The sequence below is a fragment of the Panthera tigris genome, chromosome X, assembly GCF_018350195.1.
Source record: "Panthera tigris isolate Pti1 chromosome X, P.tigris_Pti1_mat1.1, whole genome shotgun sequence".
In the NCBI taxonomy this organism is placed as follows: domain Eukaryota; kingdom Metazoa; phylum Chordata; class Mammalia; order Carnivora; family Felidae; genus Panthera; species Panthera tigris.
The window spans coordinates 98,483,711-98,502,784 of record NC_056677.1 but is presented as its reverse complement, the minus strand read 5'-3'; the positions used below and the strand labels follow the sequence as shown (position 1 = coordinate 98,502,784).

General features: G+C 37.1%; 1 protein-coding gene across 7 annotated transcripts in view; it reads left to right on the top strand.

Annotated features, from left to right (window-relative positions):
* CUL4B (cullin 4B) overlaps window positions 1-17,488 on the top strand; it is a 56,907-nt gene extending 39,419 nt beyond the window's left edge. For 5 of the 7 annotated variants that reach the window (XM_042974036.1, XM_042974037.1, XM_042974035.1 and 2 more), the window contains 11 exons: window positions 38-156; window positions 750-942; window positions 5,728-5,832; window positions 6,283-6,393; window positions 6,838-6,929; window positions 8,037-8,144; window positions 9,019-9,132; window positions 10,168-10,273; window positions 11,374-11,546; window positions 12,966-13,118; window positions 15,819-17,488. In XM_042974036.1, coding sequence (XP_042829970.1) covers window positions 38-156; window positions 750-942; window positions 5,728-5,832; window positions 6,283-6,393; window positions 6,838-6,929; window positions 8,037-8,144; window positions 9,019-9,132; window positions 10,168-10,273; window positions 11,374-11,546; window positions 12,966-13,118; window positions 15,819-15,914 — 1,370 coding nt within the window. In that variant the 3' untranslated portion in view covers window positions 15,915-17,488. The remainder of the gene's footprint in view (window positions 1-37; window positions 157-749; window positions 943-5,727; window positions 5,833-6,282; window positions 6,394-6,837; window positions 6,930-8,036; window positions 8,145-9,018; window positions 9,133-10,167; window positions 10,274-11,373; window positions 11,547-12,965; window positions 13,119-15,818) is intronic. The other 2 variants (XM_042974038.1, XM_042974041.1) reach the window with 1 other exon arrangement.
* The last annotated feature ends 1,586 nt before the right edge of the window (window positions 17,489-19,074 follow it).

The window sequence follows — 19,074 nt, the reverse complement described above, 5'->3', positions numbered from 1 at the left end:
GTAACTATTTTTAATGCCAAAATATTTGAAATTCCAGGTTTAAATAACCTCCTTGATGAAAACCGAATTCAAGATTTATCTCTCCTGTATCAGCTCTTTAGTAGAGTTCGAGGTGGAGTTCAGGTTCTCTTGCAACAGTGGATTGAATACATTAAGGTATTAACAATTAACCTGTGTTTTTTTTTCAGCTATTATAATCTATGCAGAATGCATATCAGCAAGTATTTCTTGTTAGATCCAATTTTTTTTAAGTAATGGGAATTTTGAAGGCGGTAAACCTGAGAATGATAGCTGTGTAACAGATCAGCAATAAAAGTTATCTTCCTGATGTCTGATATGATTTCTAGCTTCAGTACTTAGAATAGTGAATGTGGGGAGTGGGGGCAGGCAAGAGGATTTTTGTTTGGATCCAAAATTTCTTTCCTTTCTTCAATTTTACACTGAAGCTAGATTGCTGTTTTTTAAAAAAATTCAAACCTGACTTTAAAAGTAGGAACAAAAGCCCAGAGACTTACAATAATACTCCATTATGATACCATATACCCAGTAAGTCATTTCTTATTTTGTGACTGTAGATGAATTGTATCAGTCTGCATGTTTTATCACTTTAGTTTTTTCTTTTCCTGACCTCAAAAACAGCTTTACTTTAATATTTTGATATTTAAAAATGTGTGTACCTACTTAAAATATGATTTGTGGATTGTTTTCATCAGATAATTCTGCTAAAAAGTGGTCATTTTTATTTTTAGGCATTTGGCAGCACTATTGTAATTAATCCTGAAAAAGATAAAACCATGGTTCAAGAATTACTGGATTTTAAAGATAAGGTTGACCATATAATTGATATTTGTTTTCTGAAAAATGAAAAATTCATCAATGCCATGAAAGAAGCATTTGAGACATTCATTAACAAAAGACCAAACAAACCTGCTGAACTTATAGGTATTTTCCAGTATTTTTTTTCTGGCTGTTTAATGTTCTTTTATTCATAAAATTTCAATTAATTTGAAACTTTGACAAGGTTGTAGTTGATTCAACACCTCATTTATTTGGGGTTGATTAGGTGGCAGTTTCTAAGAACCTTATTCTAAGGAATAAGTCCTTCGAAGTAAAGAACATAAGTCACATGTCAAACATGATGTTCTGTCTTGGTAAGATCGTACATTGGACCCTATTTACTTTTATTTACACTAAGCTTGATATCTGTTTTTTAAGCCTGTAGCAATTTAGAGGTGGGACAGGGTGCTACTTCTAGAGGCCCACACTTAGGGCTACAATAAAGTCTAGCAAGAAATTATAGTTGCTAGTGAGAAAGGAAAATGTCCAGGACAGGGGCACCTGGGCGGCTCAGTTGGTTAACATCCAGCTCTTGATTTTGGTTCAGGTCATGATCTCATGCTTCCTGAAATTGAGCCCTGTGTCAGGATCTGTGCTGACAGTGTGGAGCTTGCTTGAGATGCTCTCTATCCCTCTCTCTCTGCCCCTACCCCATTCATGCGGGCACTCTCTCTCAAACTTAGAAAAAACGCCCAGGACAAAAATAATCTGGGTCATCTGGGTCCATTTAGTGTAAGGATAGGATATATGGCAGTGTTTCTCAGGTTTTCCTACCAAACTACCCTTTAGTGTCAGGAGAGGTACTCTCTGAAGGTTTAGGGTCCTCTGCCAAAGGGATGAAATTTCGTTGATCTACTACTTACCTTTAAATTTTTTGGCAGATTTTGCCTTTTACTCTGTGTCTGGTTTGTTTTCATAAGTAGCGTTTAAGATTGCTTGACATCAGTATAAAATGGACACTCAGAAGATGTGCCAGGTCTTTCAGTGGCTTTTTTTGGAGATGTAATTGCCATATGTTCCATTAGTTTCAGATGTACAGCATAGTGATTCAACATTTGTATGCATTGTGAAATGGTCACCACGATAAGCCTAGTTACCATCTGTCCCCTTATGAAGTCAATACAATATTTATGGACATTATTTATATTCCCATGACTTATTTTATAACTGAATTTGTGTTTCTTTATCCCCTTTACTCATTTTGACACCCCCAACCTCCCTTCCTCTGGCAACCACCAACCTGTTCTCGTATTTGAGTCTGAATTTTGTTTTGTTTTTTAGATTCCACATATAAGTGAAATCCCATGGTATGTGTCTTATTTGTGTGTCTTAATTTCACTTAGTGTAAAACCCTCAAGATCTGTTATGCAAATAGCAAGAGTTCATTTTTATGGCTGAATAGTATTCCATCTCACACACACACACACACACACACACACACTCGCTCTCTCTCAACCTTCTGTATCCATTTATCCATTGATAGGATATTTAGATTGTTTCCCTATCTTGGCTGTTGTAAATATGCTGCAATGAACATAGGGGTACATGAATGTTTTTGAATTAGTGTGTTCATTTTCTTCATGGTGGAATTGCTGAATCATATGGTAGCTCTATTAATTTTTTGAGGAACCTCCATAATATTTTCCATGGTGGCTGCACCGGTTTACGTTCCCACCAATAATGCCCGAGGGTTACCTTTTCTCCAAATCCTCACCAACACATTTTTTTGTCTTTTTGATACTAGCTATTCTGACAGATATAAGGTGATATCCCATTATGATTTTGATTTGCATTTCCCTGATGATTAGTGATATTGAGCATCTTTTCTTGTGCTTTTTGGCCATCTGTATGTCTTTGGAAAAATATCTATTTAGGTCCTCTGCCAATTTTTTAATTGGATTTTTTTTTGTTAACTGGGTTGTAGGAGTTCTTTATCTATTTTGGATATTAACCCCTTGTTGGAAATTGGTTTTTCTGTATGGTGTAAGATCGTGGTCCAGTTTCATTCTTTTGCATGTGGCTGTCCAGTTTTCCTAATACCATTTATTAAAGAGACTGTCCTTTTTCCCCATTGTATGTCCTTGCCGCCTTCGGCATGGATTAATTGACCACATAAGCATGGGTTCATTTCTGGGCTATTTATTCTATCCCATTGATATGTGTGTTTGTTTTTATGTCCACATGATACTGTTTTGATTAGGGATTCTTTTGGTTTGTTTTTTAAATATGGAACGCTTCATGAATTTGCGTGCCATACTTGGGCATGCTGATCACTGTATCCTTCTGATTTTAGTATATGTGCTGCTGAAGTGAGCATTGATTACTGTAGTTTTTTTTAATGTTTATTTTTTAAAAGAGAGAATGCACGGGCATATGCGTGTGGTGGAGGGGCAGAGAGAGACCGAGAATCCAAAGCAGGTTGTGCACTGACAGCTGGATGTGGGGCTCGAACTCATGAGCCGTGAGATCATGACCTGAGCTGAAGTTGGTTGCTTAACTGAGCCACCCAGGTGCCCCTGATTAATGGTTTTGCAGTATAGTTTAAAATCAAGAAGCATGATACCTGTGGCTTTGTTGTTCTTTCTCTAGATTAGCTATTTGAGATCTTTAGTGGTTCCATACAAATTTTTAAATTATTTTAAAAATTATCTAGTTCTGTGAAAAATGCCATTGGAATTTTGGTGGGGATTACATTGAGTCTGTAGATTACTTTGGGTAGTATGGATGTTTTAACAATAGTAATTCTTCCAATCCATGAGCACAATATATTTTTCCATTTATTTGTATTGTCTTCAGTTTCTTTCATCAGTATCTTACAGTTTTCCACATACAGGTCTTTCACCTCTTTGGTTAAATTTATTTTTAGGTATTTTATTCTTTTTGTTACAGTTGTAAATGGGATTGTTTTCTTGTTCTGTTTCTTGTTTCTTGTTCTGATAGGTTAGTATTAGTGTATGGAAACACGAGACTTTTCTATATTTTGTGTCCTGCAACTTTACTGAATTCATTTGTTTTAATAGCTTTGTGGTGGAGTCTTCGGGGTTTTCTATATACAGTGTCATGTACAGACAGTGACCATTTTACTTCTTCCTTTCCACTTGTATGCCTTTTATTTATTTTCCTTGCCTAATTGCTGTGACCAGACTTCCAATATGATGTTGAATGAGACTGGGAATAGTGGGCATCTTTGTCTTGTTCCTGATCTCAGAGGAAAAGCTTTCAGCATTTCACTGTTGGGTATGATACTAGCTGTGGGTATGTCCTATATGGCCTTTATTTTGTTGAAGTACATCCCCCTACACCCACTTAGTTGAGAGTTTCTATTGTAAATGGCTATTGAATTTTGTCAAATGCTTTTTCTACATCTAATGATGATCATATTATTTCTCCTTTCATTTTGTTAATGTGGGTGTATCATGTTGATTGGTTTGTGGATGTTGAACCGTCCTTTCATCCCTGAAATAAATCCCACTTGATCACTGTGTATGATCCTTTCAGTGTATTGGGTTTTTTTTTTTATTTTTTTAATGTTTATTTTTTGAGAGAGCACAAGTGGGGGAGGGACGGAGAGAGAGAGAGACAGAATCTGAAGCGGGCTTCAGGCTTTGAGCTGTCAGCACAGAGCCCGACATGGGGCTCAAACTCACAAACCGTGAGATCATGACCTGAGCCGAAGTCGAGACTCTTAACTGACTGAGCCACCCAGGTACCCTTCAGTGTATTGTTGAATTCAGTTAACACATGCAAGCTCATCTACCTGTGCTAGTGAGCTATGTGGAAAGTACAGTGATGATTCTAGCACCTTGATCTTCAGGGAGTATATTACCTGTATCTCTTTGCCCCCAGATCAGCAAACATACCTTCCATGTATAGTCTAGGTGCTTTTCAAAAGGCTGTTTTTTCATTGGGTCTTGAGGTGAGCCAGGCTACAAGGGAGCACTCCAAGAGGGGAATCCCCACTTCCTAGAGTACTTTGGGATCCCTAGAAATCACGTCTGTTGGTTATTTATAATTTTTTAAAATGTTTATTTTTGAAAGAGAGACAGAGCACAAGCGGGGGAGGGGTAGAGGGAGAGAGAGACAGAATCTGAAGCAGGCTCTAGGCTCTGAGCCGTCAGCACAGATCCCAACGTGTGGCTCGAAGCCACGAAGCCACAAACCGTGAGATCATGACCTGAGCCGAAGTCAGTCGCTTAACCCAACTGAGCCACCCAGGTGCCACAAAGTCTGTTGGTTTTTTAAGTCAGATGTTCCCGGGGCTCATCTCTCTGCTGCAAATCACTGAGGCCAGGGTGCCCGAAGTAAGGCACCAATCCCTTGTTCCTCCAAGAGAAGCACCTGACTGGTGAAATCTTTCCCTATTGTGTGTTACAATATCGTGTCTCTGCCTCTCCTACCCATCTTGCTATGATCCTTTTATCCTTTGTTGTAGAGAGCAGTTCATCCAGTTTTCAGATGTTTTTCAAAACAAAATGCTCCATAGAGCTATAGCTGGGGTCTGCTCATGGGAGGAAGTGAGTTTAGGCTGTTATGCTGCCATCTTGGACCCCCCCCCCCCACATCGTCAATGGTTTTGATGACTCCAGCATGGTACTGTATACACTACCTCCCCCAGGATACATATACCCCATTTTACTAACCATCAGGATAGTGGAAAGTACATGAGATATGGAGCCAGAAAACTTGGGTTTGAGTTCAGGCTCTGGTATTTATTAGCTCTGTGATGTTGAATAAGTCACCTGATGTCCCTGACTTTGGAGACTTTAGAAATGCATGTATATCTCTGAAGCATTGAAAAATTCAGTGTATCATACTCCTATTTGGGTGTATATAGTGCCTAGTATCTTAAGGATACTAATCATCACTAAACAAACTTTCCCCCCATTTTAGCTAAGTATGTAGATTCAAAGCTTCGCGCAGGCAACAAAGAAGCTACAGATGAAGAGCTTGAAAAAATGTTGGATAAAATTATGATCATATTTAGATTTATCTATGGTAAGTGTTTTTGCCTTAAAATTTATCTTTTAGAACAGAGCACTCAACCTGGAGGGAGTATTTATTTGGGAGTTAGATATTTAAATTTGTATTAGATTTGTTGCATTTAATTCATTGGGGTACTTGTGGAATATTACTTAATTGCCTTGTGCTTTGACTTTTCCACTTATTAAGAGCCTTGATTTTTGCTACTTTTTTTAATCTGTTAATGCCAAAGCCACCAGTCGACTAAAACTTTTTTAAAGAAAAGGTAGTCTTCTTTACAGCAAAGAACATTTGAAATGTCCAGCATAAATATCTACCTCTAATGTCTGTTGCATTTAACGAACTTGGGTAAAATGTATAAATTTAAATAACTTGGAGTAATGGTATGATTTATTAAGCACTTGGGAGCAATTGTGTCAGAACTTTTTATTGGAAACTTAGCTGTATTTTATTTTTTTAACATAGGTAAGGATGTTTTTGAGGCCTTCTATAAGAAAGATTTAGCCAAGCGCCTGTTAGTTGGGAAAAGTGCATCTGTAGATGCTGAAAAATCAATGTTGTCCAAACTTAAACATGGTATGATTGTCATTCTTTCTATTCCTTTTCTTTGATTTCTGAGGGACAATGTTACCTTAATTTTTATTTAATTACTTGCCTCTTTCGTTAATCATTATTCAGATGATGAAAATGTAAATTAAGTTTATGAGGTTTCCATCCTATTGTACATATCCAAAGCGGTTGCAGTTTTTTAGAAAATAAAGCATTGTTCTTGTTTTTATTATTTGTATAAATATTTTCCATTTATCTTATGCCTAAATAGTAGATAAGGTTACTACAGGATTAAAGAGTTTGGCTCTGAATTAGTGGGGCATACACTTTGGGGTAAGGATTTTTTCATTCTTATGAACAGTTACAGATCATATTTCATGCTAAAATACATTTTACATTTCATGTTTTCAATTTTCAATTGTTTGTTTTCACCACTTTAAAATATTATAAATGTATAAACATCTTTAATAGAATGTGGAGCTGCTTTCACCAGCAAACTTGAAGGAATGTTTAAAGACATGGAACTTTCTAAAGACATCATGATTCAGTTCAAACAGGTAAAAGTGAGTTAAACTCTTACTTAATTTCTCAAACTTAAGTGTATTTAGTTATTTCCTTTCTGTGGTTTGCACTGAAGAGGATAAATAGGAACCTACATTTGTTGTAAATACATCATAGCAGCTGTTCACTGCTATGCTATCATCATCTAATGATGTTCACATTAGAGAAATCACCAATGGAATATATTTGACCTACTTCAGAATTTATTCCCAGTATACACCCAGGGTAACACAAAAGCGAATAAAATGCATCGAACTGAAGTTGGGACAAGGAAAACTGTAGCTAGATCTTGAGAATGGGGCTTTCTCTAACATCCAGTCACTGTTAGTGATTTATATGTTCAAAGCTCACAATGGGGAGAGAGGAGATTCGGTAAAATGGTTGTAAAAGGCCTTTGGAGCCATTGGGAATGAAAAGCTTAGATCCACGGTTTTGTAGATGTTGGTTAAGATGATTTTGAAACATTTAAGAGCATAGGTAATAGTGATAGCAAATTAAATTTTCCTCTCAGGGTTTTTGTAATGGCTTCTTTACCACTATATTGCTATGGTGGGAAATGATAGTGGACAACGCAAGAGAAAGAGCAGCAGGATCACGTTCCCGTAGTAGTGGCAGAATACGGTTTATTTGCTTTGCTCTTTCCCCTTCTTCTTCCTTCACCACTTCAGGTCACACCCTGCAGGCAGGCAGTGGAGCACGTGAAAAACTGGATACTTGGGCTGGCTGGTGGGGCGAGGAACGGGGGTTGCTACAAGTTGTTCAGGTCACATTAGGCATCTCCAAAGGTGGGGACTGCAGGTGGTAGGGGGAAAAGAATGGACATGAGATTCTACCTATAACAGCCTAGCCATAAGTGAGAGATTATTGAAGTCGATAATGCCTCTAATGAGGTCACATGATCCTTGTGTGCCTTTGTAATAAAATGTTAGCTAATGCATTTGATAGAGGCTTTGTTTATAGTCCTTTTATAACAGTTCCCTTTTATTTTAAAGATGGTCAGTGTTGGCATGTAATTTTATAATGGGGAACTTCTTGAATGGGCTATTATTATGACATGAAATGTATGCACTTTTTTAAAGACCTCATTGTGTGTGTTGATCTTATTGTAGTATATGCAAAACCAGAATGTACCTGGGAATATTGAATTAACTGTGAATATCCTGACAATGGGTTATTGGCCAACATATGTGCCTATGGAAGTCCACTTACCACCAGAGGTAAGAGTTGCTGTTCAGGACTTGTGTTATAAGCACAGAAATACGTAACACTTCTATTTTGTTTGTCATTGAAAAATAGATACTTTTTAAAGGTTTGTGTCAGCATGCCAACACCAAATGCCAACTGTTTTAATATTTTGCTCTTCCTTTTATTATTCTTGTACTTACATCGTTAGAGCATAGTTAATGATGTCAAGTTTCTGGGTCCAGAGCCAATTTTCATGACTCTTTTTTCAGTTTTCCAGATTGCACCCATCTTTCTGCCCAGCTCTCAAAAATTCTTGCCCATATATCACCTGGGGGTTGGATTGCTGAGTCAATGGGCTTGAGTAAATCCATCCTAAATTCTGGGGAAATGTCTTAACTCAGGACTGAAGCTTAGAAGCGGGGTTAAGGCTAGAGATAGATATTGAGAATCCTTCATGGAGATGATCATGGAAGCCAAGGGGGTCGAGATCTCCCTCATTAAGAGGAAAAGAATGTAGAAATAGAAAAAAAATAGGGCTGAGACAGAACATTGGAAAAGGTTAGCATCTGGCAGGTGGTAGGAAGAGGAAGGAAACCAACAAAAAAGCAGTCATGAGGTAAAGGAAGCAGCATGATATGGAGGCACAAAGCCACTGGAGGGGAATGTTGCAAAAGAGGGGGTGTTTAAATGTTGCAGAGAGATCGAAGCGTATAAAGGCTGATGAATGCTATTAGATTTGGTAGTTGGCAGATCACTACTTTACATCAAAGTGATCAGTGGACCTACCAGCTATAAAAACTGATACTAAAAGCTTCCAGAAATTATTATACATGAGGTGAATAGAAAGAATGGTGAAAGCGATACTGGATACAGAGCTTAAATAAAGCTGTATTTTATTTACTGTAGATGGTAAAACTTCAGGAGATTTTCAAGACATTTTACCTAGGCAAACATAGCGGCAGGAAACTTCAGTGGCAGTCAACCCTAGGACACTGTGTGCTAAAGGCAGAATTTAAAGAGGTAAGTAGATGTTCCCATAACTTGGTGTTCATCTTTTTTTGTTGTTGAGGTCATCCTTTTTTCTCCTTTAAAGACTTTTTATTTGAGTATAGTTGACACACGATGTTACATTAGTTTCAGGTGTACAACATAGTGATTTAACTTCTCTATACATTATACTATGCTCACCACAGAGGTCATTCCTTTTAACTTGACGATTTGTTTTACAAGTTTATCCTAAATATATAACAGTGACTGCTTTGTGTATATTAAGAATGTGGTCTTCATGGTTGAATTGGCTCTGCTGCAAAACCACAAACAGTAACCCTTTTGTTGCCATCCTTTCCCCACCTGTGGATACAGGATTCCCATTTCCACTTCTTGACAGGAACCTTCTTGTTGCTGGGAGCTAGGGAATAGAGTGGATGTAAAGGAGAATAGTTCCCGTATCTAATTTCAAAAAATTCCTGCAACTTTTCATGACTAATTTGAATCTAACAAGTTGAAAATGCATTTGAAATAGTGATTTCTTGCTGCTTGTGAAAAAAATCTGTAGTGATGCAATAAGGCCAAGTTATTAATGTTTGTTTATTTTTGAGAGATAGGGACAGAGTGCGAGCAGGGGAAGAGGAGAGAGGGAGACACAGAATGTGAAACAGGCTTCAGGCTCTGAGCTGTCAGTACACAGCCTGACGTGGGGCTCAAACTCGGGAATGGTGAGACCGTGACCTAGACCGAAGTTGGATGCTTAACTGACTGAGCCACCCAGGCAATAAGGCCAAGTTATTAATTTTCATTACTTTGTTGTTCTGTTTTAATTACAAGACATTTTTAAAAAGACCCATAGTAAGGTCACCTAATCCTTCTTTTCTATTTCAGGTAGGATCACACCTAAACCCTACACTGAATGTACTGGCTTTTCTGTATAATGTTAATCCACGTTTCTAAATCCACTGAATGAAAAAATGCTTTTCCTGTTAAAGATTATTGATGATTTGATTAATTTTCATGTGTTTTTTAAAAAATGATGGCTAAACTCTGCTGTTTCTCCAACAGGGTAAAAAAGAACTCCAGGTCTCTCTCTTTCAAACCCTGGTGCTGCTAATGTTTAATGAGGGAGAGGAGTTCAGTTTAGAAGAGATCAAGCAGGCTACTGGAATAGGTTTGTGTTGAGTCAATCAATTAGCAAGCATTATTCAGTGTCTGCTGTGTGCATTCCACTAAGGTTAAGAGCTCTGGGGGGATACAAAGGAATAATCCCTCTTAGCACTCATAATCATGGGGAAAGGGAAAAATGACATTTGTAATAATTTCACAGCCAATAAGTATCAATCTGACTAGGACTGTGTTAAGAGTTTAGTGAAGCAAGAAACGTCTGTGGGCTGGCATAATTGGGAAATCCTTCATGAAGGAGGTGATATTTGAGGTGGCCTTCAAGTTTTAGTTAGGGAGGTGGCATATGCTGCCAGGGGAGATAGTGTGAGAAAAGTCTTGGTAAGAATGAGCACAGTGTGGGCAGGATTCACGAAGAATGTAACTGCAGCATCGAATAGTGAGATAACAAGGGTAGGTAAGATGAATAGAGCCTGATCATGGAGAGCCTTGAAGATCTAGCAAATGAAACCTGCATTGTAGGGTCTCAAGTATGAGACATCATGAAAGTGGCTTATTTACACAACTTACCTGGAATCAATAGACAATAGGGCAGCTTGGAGGATGAAGAGATGCCAGTCCAGAAACTAGTCGGGGTAATTCAGGCTTAAACCGATAAGGGGCTTCGATTTGAATGAGGCCAACGAGAATGGATAAGAGGCATCAATCTCTAAGGAGGCAGCTACTAGGTACATGAAGGAAAAAGGGGAAGGACAGTTAAAAGATGATGCCAGGGTTTCTCACCAGAGTGGATTGGTAGTTTCAGGACTAACAATTAGAAAGAATATACAGTTTTATGGGGAAGATTATGAATAAAATTTTAGACATATTGGAGTTGATAAACAGCCAAGTGGAGGTGTCTTTTGAATGTGGGACTAGAAGGAAGTGAGATGTCATTTCTGAAGATTTGGTAGTTATTCACGTGGAATAATTGGAGCCTTTAGAGAACCACAGGAAAAAGGCCATTGGATAGGGCAAAGAGGAAGACATTGACCTTGGGGAAAAAAGGAAACAGTTCTAATCGAGGGATGGGGTAGAAGCTAGATTGAGATGAACGTAGCTGTTTATGTTGATGAGCTAGTAACAAATAATCCACTATTTCTTCTTCAGAGGATGGAGAATTAAGGAGAACACTGCAGTCATTGGCCTGTGGCAAAGCTAGAGTTCTGGCAAAAAATCCAAAGGGCAAAGATATTGAAGATGGTGACAAGTTCATTTGTAATGATGATTTCAAACACAAACTTTTCAGGATAAAGATCAATCAAATCCAGATGAAAGAAACGGTATCTCTTTTGCATTCTCCTTGTCCTGATGCACTGGAATTACATGTATTCGTAATAAAAATGTATAAAGAAGGTTTCATACCTGTACTATTGGCACTAGCGTTTTCTGTGCTTATATTTAGCTCAGTATATTTCAGTACTTGATCTTGCAGTATTTTGGGGTGGGGGGGGAAGTACACACAACTGGGCCTGATACTCAAGATAGTTCTGTATTCTGCTTTTTTTGCTTAACATTAAATCTTTAGAATATTCTATGCCCTTAAATATCTTCATAAAATGTCAAGTGGCTACACAGTGTTCTTTTACATGGCCATTATAATTTATTCAACCAATGCCTGCTGGACGATTAAATTCTTAATTTCTTAGTGCTGTAAACAAAACTGCCAGAAATATCTTTGTGCTTTAATCTCTCTGAGACTTCCTTTATGATAAATTCATGGAGGTACGTATTTTTTGGGTTAAAGAGTATGAACAATTTAAGAATCTTAAAACTGATGTTGTATTGTGTTCTAGAAAGACTGGACTAATTTATACTCTGTCTAGCAACAAGAATGCCTGTCTTACTGGTGCCCTCACCAGCAGCACTAAAGATTGTTTTACTTTTTAAATCTGCACCAATTTGCTGGGTGAAAACTCTGGATGATTTAGTTAGTATTTCTTTGATTAACAGTGAAGTTTTTGTTTCTGCTATTTGAATTTGTAAGGGACTTGTATTGTGGAAACAAACAACTGCGGCATTTCCTGACATCATTTGGTTTCAGTTCCAAAGGTTTAATGCAGTACATGAGGAAAAATTTTAATGTGAGACAGAGGGCAGTATCTCAGACAAGTTCCTGTTTTATACACATTCACATCAAAGGTGTCATATTCCCTTAGAAGATTACTGTGTCCTTTTACAACATTTATGCTGTATCAGAAAGAAATGGGCTGCAAAAAGCCCAAACTCTTAGGTGCTAAAGATGAACATTTTTGCCTTAGCATTAAAATTGATAAACTGACTCATAAACAACCTAAATTTCTGGTGGTTTTGAACAACTATAATAACTTAACACTGCATTTCTGATTTATGTATTATAAAATAATTTTTAAAAAGTTTGACTCCAGTTAGTACCATACTTTAAGTCAGAGATCAGAGTCCATCACTTCTACGGAAAAGCTAATGTCATAAAGAAATCTGGTCAATAACCCCTTATGACACATTAACCAATATTGGCATTACTTCATTGGTACAGGACAATATAATTAGGACAGAAAGGTATTGTTTTTACTGTCATCGTCTGTATTTATAAGCATTCTGTAAATAATTCAATATATTTAAATCATTAATTAACAGTATGTCATGGCCCTAAAATTTTCAGTTTGTGTAAGCAAATTTCACTTAAGGTGCAGTTCCTAAGTTTGAAAAAATTTTGTTGTTAGGTTGAAGAACAAGCAAGCACTACAGAAAGAGTATTTCAGGACAGACAGTACCAAATTGATGCTGCAATTGTTCGAATCATGAAGATGAGAAAGACGCTTAGCCACAATCTTCTTGTTTCAGAAGTGTACAACCAGTTGAAATTTCCAGTAAAGGTAGGTACTTGTATATTTTTGTATTGAGCTTGTTACATAAAAAGAACATGTCGGATTTTCAGGCACGAATCTTTTCTTTTAAGTTTATTTATTTTGAGAGAGGGAGAGAGAATCCCAAGCAGACTCCGCGCTGTCAGTGTGGAGCCCAGCGTGGGGCTCAAACTAACAGAGATCGTGACCTGAGCTGAAACCCGAGTTGGACACTTAATCAACTGAGCCACCTAGGCGTCCCCAGACATGAATCTTAAAAACATAGATTGATTTCTCCTGCTCATATATCTGTGATTCCCCCCCCACAAAAAAACCCTTTGTTATCATATGTGGATAGCTGTGACAACAGGGAAAACTATAAGAGCTCTTCTTATACCTGAAAGTTTAGCTGCTAAATGCAAAATTTTCAGGTTCATTCATGTTATTTCTTTTGATCTTGTTTTATTTTTGTTTATATTTTCTTTTTGAACTACTTTGATATTTTGACAGATTTGGTTATTTTCAGTTATATCTTGTTTTATTTAGCTTATGTAAGTGTCCATTAAAAACTATAGAGACAGGGGTTCCTGGGCGGCTCAGTTCAAGTCATGATCTCACTGTTCTTGAGTTCGAGCCTCGCATTGGGCTCTGTGCTAACAGTGGGGAGCATACTTGGGATTCTCTCTCCCTCTTGTCTGCCCCTTCCCGCCTCAAAATTAATAAACTTTAAAGAAAAAATTCTATACAGATAACTAGCCATCATTAGGCATCTTTTTGAGAAGTTTAGCAGTTCTGGCACCCTCAAATTGGTCATTAAATGGACATGTTCCAGTGTAGATGTTCAATATTAAAGTGGCTTAGACAATGTGGTGTTTTACTGGCCTATTTTTCAATTTTTTTTTTTTGAGAAGATTTCCAAACCTTTGTTATGATAAAGACTTCATAGAGTTTGGATAAACTCTTGGCTCATGAGCTTTAGGCTTAGGTAAATCACTTCGTCTTGTTTTGTAAAATGGAGATAATCTATTTAAATCGTAGGTTTAGGGGCGCCTGGGTGGCTCAGTCGGTTGGGCGTCCGACTTCGGCTCAGGTCAGGATCTCGCGGTCTGTGAGTTCGAGCCCCGCGTCAGGCTCTGTGCTGACCACTCAGAGCCTGGAGCCTGTTTCGGGTTCTGTGTCTCCCTCTCTCTCTGACCCTCCCCCATTCATGCTCTGTCTCTGTCTCAAAAATAAATAAATGTTAAAAAAAAAATTAAAAAAAAATAAATAAATCGTAGGTTTATTGTGAGGCTTAAATGAGGTATGATATATGTACAAAACTTATTAGCTTTGGGCCTGGCATGTAGTAAGTGCTCATTAGCAATTAATGCTAATAAGACAGGCTTTCTCTCTTCTCCAAATCTAATACTGCCTTCTCGTTACCATGCTCTTATCCATATGCTCTGCCTTACAACCATTTCACCTCCAGCCAAAGAGATCACTGGTGCTACGGCAATTAAAGGATTTCTGTAATACTGTTTTTTGGCTTCCCCATCAGACCACTTTCCTTCTTCAGCCTTCTCAAGTGGCCATTTTATGCAATCTGAAAAACTCTATTAGCAAGATTACATTTTTTTTAATAGGCTAGATACAAAAGACAATGAGATTTTGTCATCCAAGAGCTAAGAATGCAAACATGAGAACAAGTTAAAAGCTTTCTTGATTTTTCAACCATAGGTAGAGTTCAGATATCCAAATTGTTTATAGTAGATAACAGGTGTAAATCTTAAACCTGAAATACAGAGACCTGAATAATGAAATGGTAATTCACTTATCAGACCATTTGTTGTAGTATTTTTGTAAATAGTGTTTTCTGCAGTACATTTTTAAATCTTAATTTATAAAAATACAACCTGACTTTGAGAACTACCTTTTGCCCAAATTTAAGGTCTACTTAGTCTTTTCAGACTCTCTTAGCAAAACTAAATAGCATTCTGGTTCCTAAACTGTAATGTATTCCTCCTGTGAAGTTATGATAAGTTAGTCTTTTGTATTTGTGCAGAGAATAGCTGGTTCTTTTTTTTTTTTTTAATGTTTTATTTATTTAGAGAGAATGCGAGCAGGGGAGGGGCAGAGAAGGGAGAGAGAATCCCAATCCCGTGCTGACAGTGCAGAGCCTGATGTAGGGCTTGAACTCATGAACCGTGAAATCATGACCTGAGCCAAAATCAAGAGTTGGACACTTAACCAACTGAGCCACCCAGGCTTCCTGAAAATAGCTGGTTCTTAAAAGACTTCCTTTGGGTTGCCTGGGTAGCTCAGTCTGACTCCAGCTCAGGTCATGATCTCATAGTTTTTGGGCCCCGTGTCAGGCTCTGTGCTAACAGTTCAGAGCCTGGATCCTGCTTCAGATTCTGTGTTTCCCTTTCTGTCTCTGCCCCTCCCCCACTCGTGTTCTAGCTCTCTTTCTCAAAAAATAAAAAATAAACATTAAAAAAAATTTTAAAGCTATCTTTAAAATAGAAAAGTAACAGTATTGTATAATGATATGACAAGACGTGACAGTATATGTATAGTATAAAAACATTTCTTAATCTGGTTTTATTTTCATTGTATTTTTTTTCTTTAAAAAAGTAAGGAGATAAAATACATTAAATTAGTCAGACAAAAAAATTTTTTAATGGGGTGTTGGTACATGGGCTTGAGCCAATGATGATGAGGTTTGCACTGAAAATTTGCCTTCTTTTACAGCCTGCTGATCTTAAGAAGAGAATAGAATCCTTAATTGATCGGGATTACATGGAAAGAGATAAAGAAAATCCAAACCAATACAATTATATTGCATAAACATTGGCCTCTGAGTATTTGGTATCATATACAGTAGCAGTGGATAAACTAACCTGTTGATCCTATATTATTTGACTTCTTTTATACTACCAATGACCAAATGAAGCAGTGTAATGGAAATAGTTGAGTCGACTTTTTCAGTGGTTAACATGCCCATTTAAAGAGTTAATACTTAACCTTTAAGAAGAATGTTGTTGAACTCTTTGCATGTTATTTAGTATGATGTGCAGAAAATTCTTAAGAAAGTACCTGGTCTTCATGATTCCTCTTTGGAACTGGGGAAGAGGTCCCTAAGGCTATTAAAAAAAAAAAGAGGGGGGGGTTCTTATACACCATTAATTATGAAGCAAAAGGTTTATTTGCTTAAAATGTCATTTAAAGATACTTAAACTGCATGCAAACTTTATTTACTGTACAGAGTTCTGGATGTATTTATCAAATAGAAAAACCACCCTGGACTTGGTTGTTCACATGTTTTGTGATTTCCCTTGAAAAGAAAAATAAGTTGTCGTAGCTATTGATATTTTACTAAGTAATGTTCTGTTACACTGAAAGGGATGTTTAAAAAAAACTTATTTGGAAACAAGTTTTCAAGTAGAGGGACAGTTGCTTATGTAATCTCTTGTATATACACATCCTAAGGTGTTCCATCTATGACTGTGGGATGTGTGTATATGGCTTAGCCCTGAGTTTACTGTTCTGATTAACAGGTACTTATAAAAATAGCTGAAATAGAAAATTGCTGATCAGCTGTACTGGAAGATATGGTAAGAGAGAAAAAAATCCAACTCTTCATATGAAAAGTGAATACGATATGAACATTGCAAAAGAGACCAAAACCCATGTGTTTTGTAAATTTTTACAGAAGCAAAAATCATCAACTAGTTTTCAACTTCCTTTAGACTTTAATGTTGTTTGGACAGTTTTATCTTTAACTTGGACCAATTGTTAGATTGTTACAGGCTTCCTAGGATTTAGCATTCCTATTTTCTCTACCAAAGTTTTTTTGGGAAGCACCCCAACTCCTTTTTGTTGCTAAATAAACCTTTCATCCTTCTTCTGACTTCCTAAAGACCTAGATATAAAGGTCCTCTTCCTTTATTTTCCCTATATACCTCCTAGTCAGGAATTCCAAAATCTGTATTATGTTCATCTTACACCTTTCAAAATTTCTTGAAGAGTTCTCATAGCCAGCCACTGGACATCTGCTTTTCAGGGAAATGTCCTAGGATTGTTCATACATAGAAAATAGCAAAAGTATTGTTATTCAAATTGGTAATGTGAGTAAAAAGGCTTCTCTGTAGCATCAGTTGGGTTTTTTTGTTTTTGTGGGTTTTTTTGTTTTTTTTTTTTTTTTTTTTTTGCTTGTTGGTTTTTCCTTGAGAATTGATCTTGGAGGAGAAGCAGAAAATTTGTTTGGATTTTTAAAAATCAGAATTGCTTTGATGTTTTTGGCAACAGTAGATTTCCTTGACTATTTGGAGCCATTAGAAAAAATACCTAGATCCTAACCATCAACTGAGGAGACATTTGGCTCTTGTGTCTACTATTGATTGTTTTCTTGAGTTCTCAAGACCTGTGACCAGCTGTTATTAAAAAGTTGCCTGTTTCTCTGATTGCATCAACTTGCACACTGTTAACAATATGTGGTATTTAGAATGCCTTCCTGATTATTTTTGAATGTGGCCATTGTCTGTATTTTCTCAGCTTCTCCCTGGTTTCCTTACATGAGCTCATCTGACAAGGAAATGCAGTTATTTTGTTTGTCCTCTCCCCACACTGGACCATCTCTGTCAGTGTTCTAACTCATCTCAGGTGGTCTCTGAGATATACAGACTATCCCACAATACTCAATAGTTCCTTTTAGGGAATTTCTAGGTAGAATTGGTCCCTGTTAGGAGGAGACTCTTGGTGTCACTTTTGTTATCTTGAAAGCTGGTCCCTTCCCTGAGGCTCTTAATTTTTTGAAAACTTGATGCTGTTTCAACTGAAAAATTGGCAAGACTATTAAAAAAAAGTTGAAGGGAGCTGTTTAAGAAATTGACAAGTAATTGCAAAAAACATTGGGTAATTGTGACTTTCAGTTGTTCTGTATCAGTTAAATTTTTGTGCTCTTTTCCCTGTGTACGTGGTGGTTCTATTTTTCTCCAATAAAACTTTTATTTAAAAAAAGTTTCTGGAGAAGATCTTTAAAACTGAAGTATTGTAAGAAAGTTATGAAACCACAGAACTTTGCATCTTCCTAATGACTTCATGCATTCATATTTGTCAATTTTGTTATTTAAAATTTTCTCTTTTTTATGTTTGTGGTGGTTTGGTGATAATGCTATAGGAATGTGAAGGAGGGTGAGTCAAATTCTCAGGAATTCTCAAGGTGAGTATTTATTCTTTAGTGTCAATATTGTAGAAAAATCAAGTGCAAGTATAAACACGGTTTCATTCAAATTCTCAAAAGTTTAATAGTTTCATAAAGTCACCATGAAACTAGATTTACGTTGAGGGAAGAATAAAAGATAAAATACTTTCGTTTTTAGTAACGGCACTTGATCTTCCTTTTCTATTCATATGAATTCTAGGTCATATACTCTCACTGTTAAGGTGCTCCTCAAGAACCTTACCAAGCCAGGAATCAGGAAGCTTTTTTTGAACCCAGTTTGTGAGTCTGCTGAACAGTCTTAACATTAGGTCTTGCCATACTCTTGAAAATTCTTCTCTTTGTACATGTGTGTACAGTTCAGGAAACTAGTTGATGCTGTTTAGGCAACTGTGTCTCAAGATTTTCAAAAGCTTGTTTTTTAATCTTCGTATCCATACATCTTTTTTTACATTAGCTGTTTTTTTTTTTAATTTTAATGACCATTCTGATTTATGCTGTGAATGGCAGGACGTGTTATAAATGTGTTCTGTTCCATCATCTACATAAAATTGCCAAAGTAAATTGTCCATTAAAAAGAAAAGAGCAGGGGTGCCTGGGTGGCTCATTTGGTTGTGTCTGACTCTTGATTTTGGCTCAGGTCATGATCTCACGGTTCGTGAGGTCAAACCCCTTATTGGCCTCTATGGTGGCAGCGTGAAACCTGCTTGGGATTCTCTCCCCCCACTTCTCTCTGCCCTTCCCTCACGCTTGCGCTAGCATGCTCTCTGTCAGGATAAACGAACA